Source organism: Chelonia mydas, chromosome 7 (genome assembly GCF_015237465.2).
Source record: "Chelonia mydas isolate rCheMyd1 chromosome 7, rCheMyd1.pri.v2, whole genome shotgun sequence".
Taxonomy (NCBI): domain Eukaryota; kingdom Metazoa; phylum Chordata; order Testudines; family Cheloniidae; genus Chelonia; species Chelonia mydas.
In genome coordinates this window covers 36,002,548-36,019,060 of record NC_057853.1, presented here as the reverse complement: position 1 = coordinate 36,019,060, position 16,513 = coordinate 36,002,548, and the positions used below count along the sequence as shown (strand labels likewise).

General features: G+C 41.0%; 1 protein-coding gene across 23 annotated transcripts in view; it reads right to left on the bottom strand.

The window, feature by feature from the left end:
• The window catches only part of IQSEC1 (IQ motif and Sec7 domain ArfGEF 1), a 692,283-nt gene that overhangs the window by 79,376 nt on the left and 596,394 nt on the right, over positions 1–16,513 (bottom strand). For all 23 annotated transcript variants that reach the window (XM_043550598.1, XM_037903964.2, XM_037903972.2 and 20 more), the window contains 2 exons: positions 12,825–13,107; positions 2,089–3,353 (listed from right to left, as the gene is read on the bottom strand). In XM_043550598.1, coding sequence (XP_043406533.1) covers positions 2,089–3,353; positions 12,825–13,107 — 1,548 coding nt within the window. The remainder of the gene's footprint in view (positions 1–2,088; positions 3,354–12,824; positions 13,108–16,513) is intronic.

The window sequence follows — 16,513 nt, the reverse complement described above, 5'->3', positions numbered from 1 at the left end:
GGTCATCCAAACTGTTTCATTGTTCTCTCCTTTTTCAACCAACTGGAATCTTTGACGATAGTCTAAAAATAGAAAATGGAAATGCCCTTCTCCCCCAGTTCACTTTCTAGGCAGGAAAAGCCTGCAAAACCCTTCCCCTTATAAGATGCCAGTGAATTAAAGGCACTTTAAATGCCTTTTGCAAAGAACCTCAAAAAGCACACACACACACCCCTACACCTTAAGGTTTTTACAGTCAGACCTGGCTGATCCATATTTAATATTGTACTAGAATATGAAGCCATATATGAAGGTGTCAGCAGATTTATATGATTTGCAATGTTACAGCATATAATAGACAAACTGATGATTTATTAATCCAAATAAAACAAATTGCAACACTGGCAGCTAAATAGGAACAGTAAACTGACTTGTATGAAATTGCAACGGAAGCTGAAGCACCCAGTAGCTCATTAGAAGCTACATAATTCTCACAAAAAAGGTCCTGCAAGACTTCGAGGAGAATTCCTAACACTTCTCCAAATAGCACCATGGCTGCCAATGTTTTTAAAAGGATAAGAATGAATCTTGGCATTTGTCCAGCACTCTTCATCTACACATACAGAGGAGGTTTATAGATGTTAATTAAGCCCAGAAGAAGTTTGTGACTAATGTAATTATACCCATTGTACAGATGGGGGAAAAAAAAAAAAAGAGGCACAAAAGTATCTTTCCATGCAGCAAAGTCAATAATACAGCCAAGAATAGAATCTAGAAATTCTACTACCCACTCACTGCTCTAGCCATCAGATTACATTACTTGTAATTAGATTTGACTGTTTAACTCCAGTAATTTGAAGACAAAGAATTTTTAAAAAGTAGTATATGTCTTACCCTGTACCCTCTGTATTGGTTGCTTTTAACAATTACACAATGGTCTCAAATGAAGAAATTATCTGTTGAAGTCAACAGCAAAATTCCCCATGGACTTTAACGATTTCAGGATTTCAATCATTTTTAAATGCATGGGTGACAAAATTTATAACATCCACATATGACTACGTGGGGAAAAAAGTTGAATCTATTATACCTACAATGACCAAAAGCCAGACAGGGTGAATCATTTTCCAGAAGCTAGTGGTTTATTCTGTCCTATAGTCTCTTCAAATTGTTAGGTTTCAGAGTAACAGCCGTGTTAGTCTGTATTCGTAAAAAGAAAAGGAGTACTTGTGGCACCTTAGAGACTAACCAGTTTATTTGAGCATGAGCTTTCGTGAGCTACAGCTCACTTCATCGGATGCATCAAATCACGAAAGCTCATGCTCAAATAAACTGGTTAGTCTCTAAGGTGCCACAAGTACTCCTTTTCTTTTTTCAAATTGTTAGTAAGGCAAAAACTTGTCATGGATATTTTTAGTAAAAGTCACGGACAGGTCACAGGCAATAAAGAAAAATTCACAGAAACCGTGACCTGTCCGTGACTTTTACTAAAAATGTCTGACAAAATGGGGATCTGAGGGTCCCCACATTGCCTACAGTGAGGCAGCTGCATGGGGTCTAGGAGCTCCAGGGGTCCCCAACATGGGTTGGGTGTCAGAGCTCAAGGCCCCCCCCCACCCTTGGCTTGGAGCTCCAGGGGCCACCAGAGGCGGTGGGGGTACCCCGCAGCTCCCTGCCCCTGGGGACAGCAGGGACCTTGCAGCTTCTGACCGCTGCGGGCTGAAGTCATGGATTCCAGGACTTCCACAATCTCAGTGAGTAAATCGTAGCCTTGCCATATGCTATTTTTCTTCTCATACTCATTGCTAACTGTAAAGATGTCAACTTTATTCATGATGACCAGTAACATGCCACACAGAACAATCATGCACTGCACTGACAAGGGAACAGGTATATGACCTAACTGGCCCTTTTCCATATCTAACTGCTATGACTTTATGCACATATATGGTTTTCTTTTTGCTTCTTACTTACAACTCCTCCAGCGGTAGGTCTGGGGGGTTATTTTATCAGTCTTATTCATCCTCCAATTCGGAGTTACATATTCCTTCATTTGAGGGACTGAAATATTACCAAATGAGGGGGAAAACAGAACAGCATTGTACTTACTTATTAAAAAGGTTCAGTCCAATCCTATAATGGCGTTTTCGGATAACATCATTACTGAAGGCAGGCGAATCCCAGCTGTTCCGAGTTTCTTTATGGTACGTTTGTTTGCTTAAGGTTTGTTCCCTTAGGCTGTCTCTAGAAGAGGACTCAGAGCTGCAATTTATTGTGTCGTTAGAATTGGAAGTGCTATTGATGCTGTCATTGTCACCATCAGAATAATCAGACTCTGATTTGCTTTGCCTGTTTGCTGTGCCATTAATTGCTAAGTGACTATCAATAGGCCTTGGCTTGTGTCTAGCCTCCTGTTCTTCTCGGGATATAATCTTGGTAGGAATACCATGTGGGATATGTTTTGGGCTTCCTTGCTGACTAGTGATTCCCCGATCATATGCATTTTGTCTCTTTAATGAGCCTCTTTCTGAGCGATCACTTAAGTCCACTGAACTGTCACTAGGTGGTTCTATGGTTAGCAATGGCAGATGATCCATTCTCATCCTTTGCTCCTGGCATTCCAGCGAAGGGGTGCTCCTGCAGCTTGTATCAGTGTCTATCTTATCATCCTTGTGGGTCATGGACCAGTACTCTTGAGAAGAGTTCACTGACCGAAGCCTCAAGTCAGATTCTGTGCTAGACGGTCTGTCCACTGATTGGGAAAGGGGAAGAGGTGGAGATAGCTCTTCCTCATCAATATATAATGTAACATCACTATATGATGCGGTCATCTCATCAAGTTTCCTGTGATCCACGTTATGGATTGCTGGCTTAATTTGACTACAACTATCCCTCTCCATTTCACGACTTCTGACTTGATCAGGAGTTTGGACTTCATCAGAATGTAGACTACGGCAATTTAGTGCATCATCGATTGATTCTGCAAGAGATTTGACCTGCCTTGAAAAAGCATCCTCCAGTTCTGTTATAGCATCAGCAAAATCAGTGGATGCTGCTGGAGATTTCATTGTGGCCGATTCCCCGAGGTCACCACATTCAGATTGGACAAGGGCTCCTATTTTTGACCCATCATTTGTAAGAGAAACTTGCTTCCCTTCAAAGTAGGAGCTATGGACTTTCTCAGGTCCTTCAAAGGAAAACTGCATTCTCATATTGGACAGCACAATGCGTCTTGACATACGATTTTCAGACATAGAACTTCTAAGCCGCTCAAAATTTTTGTTCATCTGATACTGGCGAAAAGCTGTTTGTATAGTACGAGCAGCATGTCTAGTTATGAGACGGCCCCCATATTTCCGTTCTAGCATTTCCACCTAGAAAGGAAATAAATAAATATTTTATAATGCAAGGACTCACTAAAAAGTTACTGGCTGACACCGGATGCTTAGATAGATCTTTAACTAAAATATAATTCTGTGGTATTTATATACATCTAAAGAACTTTCAAAGAGACAAATATTCAACATGTAAAAAAATAAAACCCTCAAACTCAGTAGATCAGCTATATAATTTCATATAAAATTTGAGTGGTCCTTTTAAAAAAAAAAAAGCTTGTCATAATGTCATTTCCATTTTTATTTATATATATAAAGAATATATATTTTTCTGAGAAGCCATTCCAGGTGTCTGGTTGCAGCTGCAGTGTGCTTAAAATACTTTCTTGCTCACCTTTTCTAGCTTGCAAATATTTCAAGCAACCTCAAGAAGCAATGAAACAGGGGTGTATTTTAAGTTAACCTGGTTTTCAACAAGACACTTACAGATGAGAAGATTGAGGTAGAAAGTGTAAAACAGAGATAATACTGACTTATCTACTTCACAGAGATGCTGCGAGGATGTTGGTAAAATGTTCTGAAGATCAGAAATGTTTATTATTATGACCTAGTGTTATCATAACCAATCAGTTTCTATCAAATATAATTTACTACTATATCTATTAATAGCTAAACATACAAATTAATATATGATTTCATGTGGGAGAATATTCAATTAACTAATCTCAAAACACTGCATGAATAATTCATGATTTTTATTGTCTTTAAAAACTACTAATGTCAATTCAAAAGGAACAGTAAAACTAAAGCTGACATTTCATAAAATATATTTCCCAAGAGTGAGCAAGGATTGTTTTTCCTTAAAACATCCTAAATTATTATCCTTTAGCCACATCCAGAAGATGACACCAACACATCAAGTATACCAGGATCAACTTTCTTTTTGTTGGGCCCTTCAATTGAAAAGTATTTGTGGGGGGGAGAAAATCGATCACACAGTTGCTCACTAGCCCTGTGGCTACATTTTATAATATCTTTCAAATATTTATCTTGCTTTCTGATACATCTTTGCCAATATTTGCTAACAGCTTAAATATTTTTCATGACTGCAATTAAAGCTTTCCAGAACAGCGATCCACCACGTTTATATTGTTCTGAAGGGTTACTATCCTTTAGTATAGGTCTGCGAGGCCAAATGCATGCTTCATAATGTAACATTTGCAGCCCTGATTCTCCATTAAGATGGCATAAAAGGGGCAGATGAAATTAGACCCTGTGGAGTATCTGCAGTGCAGAGGGCCTCTTCAGCCAGTCTAGAGCTCTATACAGATCCTCTGTGCAGCCCCTGGTGTAGGTGTGTGCCAGGGATGCCAGGGCTGGCAAAAAGGCCCATAAAGGGCCATTCAGTGCTGCTGTAGTTAGAGAAACCCTTGTGGCTGCTCTAACTTGCACTGCAGGTTGGACATGCCCCCAGCCAGACTCAGAATTTGGCTTAAAGCCACACTTACCCCACAACCCTGGGCTGTACTTCCTAGGTGCAGCTCAGAATGTGGTCCTTCGTGTCTCAATGTGTTGATGTTCCATGGTACCCAAAAGCTGTGTCTGAATCTTTTAATAAATTGCAAACTAGAGTCCTTATTTTTGCCACTTACTATCAATACGTGGCCAAATACCGCAAGCAGGTCACCTTCTCTCCTCTGTACAGCTTTGAATGCATTTTGTTTCACAGATCAATGTACAGCTCGAAGAATAACTACCTATAAAATTGGTCAGTCAACGAAGCTTAGTATGCGCCAGAATCTACCTTTGAACTTTGTGAAAGTAGAATGAATTATATTGAAATTATAATTCATTAAAGAAATGCTACTTGAAGGGTTTGTTGAAATATAGTTGTCAGGAAGAGAAACATTAAGGAGCGTGAGAAAATGGGTCCTCAAACTATATTAACATAGAGCTCCTACTGAGCTAGGAGATTGGTAAACGTTAGTATGCAAATAAGATATGTATGTATATTTGTCAGTTTCTGCTTTCTTTTGTCTCTTGTGTTAAATTGGCTTTGGCTTAGCTGTATAAATAAGTTATCTTGGGCCTCAGAGAGGGGCTCACATCTGGGTGCATTAGCAAAGCGCTTTGCTAATAAACAGAGTGGTCTGACAAATTATGTGAGTCCTGAATCTGACTTTGACAATTTGGAGGTTCCACCGAGATGGCAACCGTCTTCACTGGGGCCGTGTGACTCCTGACTGTTCTTAGGACGGCCGTGGCTGAGGACTGTCTTGTCTCTGTGTCTATCCGTCCTCCCTGTGGTGTGTTTGAGTCTGGGCGCCGTCTCCGTCTGGGGATTGGCTGACCAAAGGGTTCCTCTCCCCACGGTCTAAGTGAGTGAAATCTGCACAATCGCAGCCGCACCGCGCCTTGGGTAAAACCCTTAGTGTGAAAGCAAGGGCGATTGAGGCAGTAGCCTGTGGGCTCCTTTTGTGTGTTGCACCGGGCATCGCTCTGGCGAACCCGACTTTCCTTCTTGTGTGATTGGTGTGTGAAGTCCTCCTGTATGGGTAACCAGACGTCTAAGTCGGGACAGTTCCCTAAAGGAACGCCGGCTCAGTTTATGTATTTTAGGAAGTCCGGACTCCTGTAAATTTCTGGAAAAATGGTCTAGGCTAAGGGGGTCAGGTAGAGTGACTAATACCACCACTACACTTCTGTCCCCAGAAGCCTTTACAGCTATTCTGAGGGAAAATGGGCCCTTTTCCCACAGAAATGATCTATAAGGGACTGCTGCAGGCAGCAGGCAGAGAGAGAATCTGATCAAAATTATTTAACTATTGGGTAATGTAATCAAAATCACTAAAGGATGTAAGGGGTTCCTATTGGAACTTAACTTGGCTGCGCCTGGTTGTGTCTAGTTGTACAAGATGGAAGTGTAATCGGGGTACAGTTGTGTAAAAGAGTAACCACAGCGCAAGGGATGTTAGGCAAAAGAGAATTATGTGTGTGTGTGTGAACAGTGCTAAAATCTGAAGCTGTGTCTCCGCCATTACCCGAGAATAAACTTATAGCTTGGTACAGCAGAGAAACTATTGCAAACATGGTCTGTTGCACAAGAGGGGAAACTGAGGTACACCACCTCATAAATTTCATAAATGACCAGTGAGTGGGGTAATTCACTAGCCTGACTATAGAACAAAATAAGGACAGCCTGGAGGTAATTCTTCTGTTTTTCCTGCAATTAGCAAGGAAATTTGTAAAAGAAAATGGTATTATTATTAAGCAATAATCTGTCCCCACCAGGGGGATGGAAATTGTTTCTTTTGTTTTTAGACTCTACAAGCAAGCTGGCGCCAGCGGAAGAATAACTCAGAATACCATGGATCTATGTTTTGTGTTGTTTGTCTGTGGTGTTTGTCTTGTTGCTAGCATTGCTGTGTTTTAATGAACAGAAAACCTCATGACATGGGTGGGGGATAGCTTCAAAAGGCTGACCTTGGCGGGGGGGGGCGGGGAGGGCAGATGTGTATGGGAATGCAAAAGGCTAACTCAGGAGAATCCCAAAATTCAGTGGCCACTGTTAGGATCTTGGGACAAAGACTGAGTAGACGTCTTAAAAGACAAACCCAGCCAACCTACAACTAAATTGGCAAAAGGAGAGGTTGACTGTTTCATGCAGTGGTGGGAAGAGGCAAATCATAGGTGGACAGAATCAGAACTTGCCTCTCTCAAAGATTCTGGCTTCTATCCCACCAGATGCAACTCATTTTACTGTTGTTGATTTGTGCTCTGCTTTCTTTTCTCTCCTGGTTCACCCTGACTCCCAGACTCCTGTTTGCCTTTTCTTACAAGGGGCAACAATACACATGGACCACACTGCCCCAGGGGTATACTGAAAGCCCAGCATATTTTTCCCAAGCATTAGCCAGAGACCTTGCTGACCTTGTTTTCCTGTCCAGGTCCATACTAGTCCAATATGTAGATGATCTACTCCTCTGTTCCCCTTCACTGTCTGCCTCTGAAACTGACTCTTTAGTGCTTCTTACCACCCTAACAAATAAGGGTCACAAAGCTTCTCGCTCTAAACTACAACTCTGTCAAGCTTCTGTCACATACCTCGGCTTTCTCCTCTCCCAGGATTCCCGTGCACTTTCTCCCACCCGCGTCCAAGCTATCCTTAGCTTTCCCCGACCCCGCTCCCCAAGCCAGGTCCAGAAGTTTTTAGGCATGGCTGGATTTTGCAGACAATGGATTCCCTAATATGCCTGTGTCATAAATATAAAGGGAAGGGTAAACCCCTTTAAAATCCCTCCTGGCCAGAGGAAATCTCCTCTCACCTGTAAAGGGTTAAGAAGCTAAAGGTAACCTCGCTGGCACCTGGCCAAAATGACCAATGAGGAGACAAGATACTTTCAAAAGCTGGGAGGAGGGAGAGAAACAAAGGGTATGTGTGTCTGTCTATATTTTGTCTTTGCTGGGGATAGACCAGGAATGAAGCCTTAGAACTTTTAGTAAGTAATCTAGCTAGGTACATGTTAGATTATGATTTCTTTAAATGGCTGAGAAAAGAATTGTGCTGAATAGAATAACTATTTCTGTCTGTGTATCTTTTTTGTAACTTAAGGTTTTGCCTAGAGGGATTCTCTATGTTTTGAATCTAATTACCCTGTAAGGTATCTACCATCCTGATTTTACAGGGGGGATTTCTTATTTCTAATTACTTCTATTTCTATTAAAAGTCTTCTTGTAAGAAAACTGAATGCTTTTTCATTGTTCTCAGATCCAAGGGTTTGGGTCTGTGGTCACCTATGTAAATTGGTGAGGCTTTTTATCCAACATTTCCCTGGAAAGGGGGGGGTGCAAGTGTTGGGAGGATTGTTCATTGTTTTTAAGATCCAAGGGTCTGGGTCTGTAGTCACCTAGGCAAATTGGTGAGGCTTTTTTTACCAAACCTTGTCCAGGAAGTGGGGTGCAAGGTTTTGGGAAGTATTTTGGGGGGAAAGATGTGTCCAAACAGCTCTTCCCCAGTAACCAGTATTTGTTTGGTGGTGGTACCTTGGGGAAGTTTTGACCTAAGCTGGTAAAGATAAGCTTAGGAGGTTTTTCATGCAGGTCCCCACATCTGTACCCTAGAGTTCAGAGTGGGGGAGGAACCTTGACAGCCTGCCTTGCAAAACCTCTCCAGGAACTCACTCGATTCTCTGTGCCTGACCCCATGCCGTGGCCCCCTGAGGCCAATTCTGCCTTTGTTTCTCTCAAACAGGGTTTGGCTTCTGCCCCTGCCTTAGGGCTGCCTCACTATTCTAAGCCTTTTACTCTTTTCTGCCACGAACAATCTGGGTGTGCACTTGGAGTTCTCACTCAGATGCACGGAGAAAAGAACCGCCCAGTGGCTTATTTCTCTGCCACTTTAGACCCTGTTGCCCAAGGCTCACCCCCCTGCCTGTGTGCCGTGGCTGCTGCAGCGTGCCTAGTCGAAATGTCTGATTCCTTTGTTCTCCGCTCTCCTCTTACCCTCCTGGTCCCTCACTGACCTCACCCTGCTCCAAGACTCTGCCCCAGAAACCGAGAAAGAATCCTGGGTTGCCCAAGGTTGCTCTCTACATCCCGATTCCTTTTGGCGCTCGCCTACTGGCGCCTTTGTAGCCCCCTTTTCACTCTACCCATCTCTGGCTGCCCTGCTACACGGTGTTTCGCATGTCGGAAAGGAGGGGATGGTCTCTGCTGTAACTAAGACAGGATGGTGGGCCCCCCCCCATTTTAGCTCTTTTGCAGCCCGTCACTGTGCAGCCTGTACTACAAAGCCATAATATTGGTAAACCTGTAAAAGTGGCCCAGGGGTTCCAGGGCCTGCCTCAAGCACCGTTCTTGCACAAATGCCTAAGTGTCAACAATATGAATTTATATTGGTTATGGTATGTTTATTCTCTGGTTGGATTGAAGCCTTTCCTTGTCGCAAGGCTGACTCACTGTCTGTTGCCAAATATTTGTTAAATCATATTATGCCTGCCAAGGGAATTCCTGCTACTCTGTCCAGTGATCGGGATACACATTTTACTGGACAACTTGTTCAACACCTGGACCGTATATTCCATATCAAACATCTGTTGCACTGTCCCTACCACCCACAGAGTGCAGGTGCAGTTGAAAGACGAAATGGCGTACTTAAGCCTATGCGAGCTATGACTCCCGTTCCAGATTTGAACTTGACTCACAGTGCGCTCCTTCAGTATTGCAAGGGACTAATGCAAGCTGTAAGTCACTTCCATTCACAGGTTCGAGCCGCCTGGCCCACGGAACCCACCTCCGATGCTTGCCACAACCTCGAGCCAGATGATTGGGTCTATGTACGGCGCCATCATCGAAAGCACGCCTTGGAGCCCCGGTGGAAGGGTCCTCATCAGGTACTGATTACTACACAGATGGCTGTTAGACTATCTGGCATTGCAGCGTGGATACATGCTTCACAGTGTAAAAAGGCACCATCCCCAGAGAACCAATCACCACCTCAGGACAACGCAGAGTCAATTTTGACTCCAGAAGACGACGTAGAGGAACAGTCTGCAATACCTTACAATCTATTCTCTCGTAAGGGTTGCCAGAAGCAGACGCTGTTCCTCGGCTGCTAGTATCTTACGGTCTGGGGAGACCACGATGACAATTCTTTTATTCAGCAGCAGGTGTGGATAGCTCAGACCCTTAATATTTCTAATTGCTGGGTCTGCAGCCACATCCCAGCCCACTCTCAAACTGGTGTTCCTGTCCTGGCTATCCCACTCAAGTCCCCAGACCTCACTGGAGGGCCTCGTCCGTTTAACAAAATATGGATCAGCAACGACACCTGGGGAGCGGTGGGAATAAATGCAACTAAATGGATAAGTGTGATGGAGGGAAAAGGTCATTGGTGTTGGGTGTGTGATGGGACAGGGCTGGATCTGGGGAAAAGCCATTGCCTTCAGCATACTGTGGCCAATGGTGTATGGGATTATTCAAACAAAACTAAAAAGTGGCGGGCCGGGTATGGAAATATGAATTCAAACAGAGAAATCAATCTCATGTTCCCCCTACAGTCATGCAAATAACACCACTCTTTTTAAGGAGAATTACCCTGTACCCTTTGGGGGATACTCCTCCTCCTTTGCAAACACCTATATGACAAATAGGTGCAACCGACCCTTCCTGGCTTTAATAGGCTGTCACTGGCTGTGTGGGACCAGAGCTTATACCGCACTACCAGCTAATTGGTCAGGAATCTGTTATCCCGCCCGACTTCTCCCACAATTCCAAGTGCTAGGAACCTTCCCTCGAGAACGCCTCCGCAATTTCAGGCGAAAAAGAAGGGACTTAACAGATGCCCAATAGTATGTAAATAACATAAGCCCCTTAACCTCGGAAGAGGCCATTGGCAGTTCCTTCATACCATTAGGGGGAGTAATACACCATGCAAAAAGGCTCCTAAGGTTACAAGCAGTAGTTGAAATAATGGCAAATGAAACCGGAGAAAGTTTAAAAGCCCTGGCCAAAGAAACAGGGGCAATCCGACAGATGGCCCTCCAAAACCGTCAGGCATTGGACATAGTGTTGGCGGCAAAAGGAGGGACTTGTGCTCTCATTGGAAAAGACTGCTGTGTGTATATACCAGACAACACCAATGAGGTAATAGATCGTGCTAGCCACTTAGAACAAATCACATATCTTCCCCACGAAGAGCCAAGTTCTTTATGGAAGCAGCTAAGTAACCTTTTCAATTTCTCTGGCATAGGAAACTGGTTGTTTCAGGGAGCCCTAACTCTCCTGATTGGAATCCTAATAATTTTTATATGTTTTCAGTTACTTTCCTGTTGTATCCAAAATTGAGTCAGGCATGCTACACAGATAGCTGCCCCAAACCAGAGTGCTAATTTGATGATTTTAAATATCACTGATGAACAAAGAGACAAAGAACGATTGATATGTGGAACCCAGTCATTGTTGGTCATTGCGTAGCTTGACCAAAAAGGAGGGATTGTGAAAGTAGAATGAATTCTACTGAAATTATAATTCATTAAAGAAATGCTACTTGAAGGGTTTGTTGAAATATAGTTGTCAGGAAGAGAAACATTAAGGAGCGTGAGAAAATGGGTCCTCAAACTATATTAACATAGAGCTCCTACTGAGCTAGGAGATTGGTAAACGTTAGTATGCAAATAAGATATGTATGTATATTTGTCAGTTTCTGCTTTCTTTTGTATCTTATGTTAAATTGGCTTTGGCTTAGCTGTATAAATAAGTTATCTTGGGCCTCAGAGAGGAGCTCACATCTGGGTGCATTAGCAAAGCGCTTTGCTAATAAACAGAGTGGTCTGACAAATTATGTGAGTCCTGAATCTGACTTTGACAACTTCATTCCTACAAATACCTTGTATGACTTTAAATTGAGCTAAAACATTGTATTTAAATTGATCTTGATCATTGTTAAATTAGAAAAACTTGTCTGTTCCATTACTAATGATACAAATTTATACACCAGAGATCATTGTAACTCAGAAATATACTGTATAAATGCATATTCTTTTGAAGTACACCTCTTTTTGCAGTATGCATATTCTAATAAAAATGGCAAAGGAGCTTAATTCTAGTCCCATCTAGAATATCTCACCTTTTAGATAATGTTCCTGTATTTTGTTTTTTTCAGCTGATCATGGCTGTCACAGTAAACATTAAAGCAAACCAACAGAGGACTTAGTGCATGGCTCACACTAAACAAAATAGCATATGGTAAATATGAACTACATGTATTGGTGTATTGTTTACTACAAATCTTTCAATTAAAAAAAACAAAAACAAAACACATGCTTACCTATTTTAAATTGTGAAACCATTGGTTCAAAAAGGACACACTGGATAGAATGTGGAAGGTAACACATTCCAAATAAGGCTACTGTCAAGATACCTCAAATGTGATTTTAAAATGTTTCATACATTTAGAAAAGAAGAAGGGCCTTTTTAGAGAGACATCCTGAAGTCCTTACACAACTTCTACTCAGATCTTAGTGAAGTCAAATGGAGTGTTGCCTGACTGAGAAAAAACTGAACGAACAACTCAAGATTTGGCAGTTTGAATTTAGTCCGACTATAGAGGAAACAGTCTTTTTTTTTTTCCCATAGCACCAAAACCATTCCAAGTTTAAAATTACTAATTTTACTGAGAAAAAAAAATTGCATTATTTCACACTGTGAACAAGATATAAGTCAAATGCATGAAATCATAACCATGGGGAGAATTAAGTTTTCACTTTAGGTTAATAACAAATATGGCGTTTTTTCCAATTTTGGCTGTTGCCTCAATGAGCTAAAGAAAAAGCGGAGTGGAGGGGATGGAATTTTAATAATATTCAACTATGCCAGCTTTGAACTAACTTGGATTTAGACAAATAAAAATGAGTCATTTTCAGCAGCACATGTGAACTTCCCTAAAGCTTTTTTTGTTGGCAAACAGACCCTTTTGCCTTATTCATAAATAAAGCAAGATAGCTTAAATACCTGCTTATCTTGTAGGTCTGAGGAGAGTTCATAGCTCTCAGAAAGTGATCTTGACCTTTTAATAGCTTCTTCCTCTGCTTGTTTTCTCAGTATTGATGTTGAGTGCTGAAGCTTAGGCCTCCGAGATCTTTGCTGCCCAGGTGAGACAGAATACAGCCCATAAGCAGAATGGTCGTAATGGTCTGGGCTTATAGCCGAACTATGGGTTATAGGTCCTTGATGGTAAGTAGATGGGCTATCCAAAGATGTGCCAGTTTCACTACTTGGAGCTTCGCCTTCAACACTAGATAAACAAAGAAAGGGTGGGGGGAAAAAGCCTCTAGTAAGTATTATACACCAAAGATCTCAGCAGTTAACTATTAGTACAGCTCTATTTACTAATAGATTATCCAGACTTAATTCACTATTTGTTAAAATTCACCTGTAGTTATTTATATTGTAGAGTCATGCAGGTCATAGGTCAACTATCATAAATTTAGCATTTACTTAAACAGATTTCTATTTTTGCTGCAGAAGTCTTAAGGCAGCAAAAGTGAGATTTCCTGTTTATGTAACAATTTTTAGTAATATTCTGAATAACTCACTTAACCATTTCTAGGCAAAAAAACATTTCCAAAAGGAGCTTCTTCCATTCATTTCTACTTCAGTCCACTGCAAAACCACAAAATGTATATTTATATTTTTTGTCATGTAGGTCAAAATATAAGAAATAATGTCACATCTTTAAGTTTCAATGCAGCATAAAAATATTATTTTCCTCCTTACGCAAAGTAAATTTGAGATTTTCTGTGGCCTGTGAGGTATAATGAAATTAGAAATTAAAGACGGGGAAAAATATCTATGAGGGTAATCTAATCGCTTTGCCAGTGCAGGATTATTCTCTCACTATATTTTGTAGAACTTTGTCCAATCCAGTTTTAAAATACCCCAGGAGATGGGGTTTTCTAGCTAACAAAAAGGACCATAACTTCAGGTGTGGAATACACATTAGGACTACTTGAGACCTCTCAGAAACAAATATTCGGTTTTCATACAAATAATACTAATACTTAGGAACCAGGGGAAGAGAAATCCAGGAAATGTGATATACAACCAGAATTTTTTCTAAACTGAATCTTGTCCAAAGTTTACCTTGAGGTACCATTTATTCTTTAATGGCATATTGCATTAGCTTTTTGCATTTATGTTAGAAAACTCTTAGAGTACAAGATGCCATATTTCTTTTTCATACAGCTCAAATCAAACATTGACAGATTACATGTTTATCCTGCTTACATACCATGTTGACAGGAAATGGATTTTCATTTACACTGGTTTTCAAAAGACTCAGCAACACACCCTTTCCCACGTGTGCACAAAACACTGACTTTCCCTACCTACCTTTTGTTTTAAGAGCAGATACACCAGGACTCTCAAGAAATAAAATTCCATGTGCCCTCACCCTGGTTTACACTCATGTATTACTTTCATACAGCTCACATACACTCAAACATAAAAAAGCTCTTCTGTTGTCTCTTAGAAATGAAATGCTAAGGCCCCTGTTAGACACACACCACAGCAGTCCCTTCAGCAGTTCAAAGTACAGAGTGATTTCTGAAAGAACATTCTCCAGTGGATTGCAGTGCCAGAACAGATCAAGGTTAACACTGTCAAACCTCTTCTGGCTTGAACAGTGTGTAGTTGTGTAAGTGGGAAAAAAGAGGCTCTTAGATTTCTCCAAATATTTCTACAAACATTTAAAATCGAAAGCAATTCCTCTTTCCTTGCCCCACCAAAATGTGACTCTCCCAAAAAAGGTGTTTTCAGACATGCAAACAGGAAAGATTTCAGTCTATACACAAATCACTTTTTCCGAAAAGGAAGCTGACAGGAAACTAAATCCCTTTCCCTTTAAATACAGCTGGGTTTCAATTTAAAAAAAAAAATAATTATCCCAAATTTAGTAACTGACATTGAAAATATGAAGCCATCCATTTAAAAAAAAATAAAATAAAAAATCTTAATAAATTCCATTGAGAATTTCCTTACCAAACTGCATCATACTGCCTCTTTCAGCGCTAAGAAGAATTTTTCCAGTTGAGGGTTGAATTGTTAGGCTGCATTTGTTTGTACCTAGTAAGTTCCTAATTAAAATTTATCCATGTAAGTAGTTTCACTACAAGCACATTAAACTTTGTTTTATACTTTAGTTATGACAAGCGATGCCAGACTATCACAAAGTTTTAATATTTTTCCTTTCTTAGCTCTAACATTTTTTGCCCTTCTCCCCTCTTAAATTGCAAAAGGTTTAATAATCCTTCTACTGTGATGATTACCACACTGACATTTTAATAATGATTATTTCAGTACATGGCTTCTTAATGACCTTCAATGCCATTAATAAAAAGTTGCAGCACTGATTTGAAAGACATTGTTTTTTTGGGACCAAGTCATGGATTTTCTGAAATTCTTTGGTCTTCCCTCTTAATATTTTAAGTTTTTTTTTTCCCCTAGCAGTGAACGCAACCCCTGAATTATTGGCAACAAGTACTCCTTTTCTTTTTGCGAATACAGACTAACACGGCTGTTACTCTGAACCCTGAATTATTGGTATAGCTAATCTCATTTTGGTTGAAAACCCACTCCCTGCTACCACGTGTCTGACCTTTGAAGCAGCAGCGAAGTAATTATCTTTTACAACATGCAGCCCTCCTGTAGGAGAGACTTTTCAAGTAAGCAAGCCAGATCTCCACTGCATATTTGGATGCTTTCTTCATTTCTCCACCTTCATTGCCCACTAATTTAAAAGGTTGCTTGTGTGTGCGCATGCTCACGGGAGTGAACAGAATCAAACATGAAATTCACCTGTCAAACACACCTTCCCTCTCCCTTATTAAAAATGTCATTCAAGGCAAGTATGACCATTTTAATAAATGTGATTTGTGTTTGGTATTAAGGACAGCTAAAGTCATTTTTTCCAAACTGTTATTGGGCTGCACATTGCCCCATCATATAATGGATTTAACAGAACTGTGGCAGTTAGGAGAGTAGGTCTTATTTTACAACAGCAATGGGCTGGTGAGGATCATCTCCGCCCCCATTACTTCTGACAATGGTTATACTAAAGTGGCGGCTCTCAACCTTTCCAGACTACTGTACCCCTTTCAGAAGTCTGATTTGTCTTCCGTACGCCCAATTTACACCTCACTTAAAATCTATTTTCTTACAAAAATCAGACATAAAAATACAAAAGTGTCACAGCACGCTAGTACTGAAAAATTGCTCACTCTAATTTTATAATTAAAGGGTAAAAATGAATCAACTGGAATATTGTTTATATGGCTCTATACACTGAAATGTGAGTACAGGTCATTGTGAAGTTTTAGTTTGTATGGACTTTGCTAGTGTAGCCGGTTGTAAAACTAGGCAAATACAGTATCTAGATGAATTGGTGTGCCTCCTGGAAGAGTATCAACCAGAGGTACACATACCCCTGGGGGGAGCCACAGTACTTAAGGTAACTCATTTCCTCCAAAATGGATTCCAGATAGGAGTCCCTCAGAGTACTAGCGGAGGAGGAGGCCATCACCAGACTTTCACCCAGCCACGGATTAGGAGTCACATTCTCATCCTGTGTGAGGACACTGCTCTGCCCTTGTAGTGACAATTACAATCATGAGATTCACCCTGTCTGGGAGGGTAAACAGTGA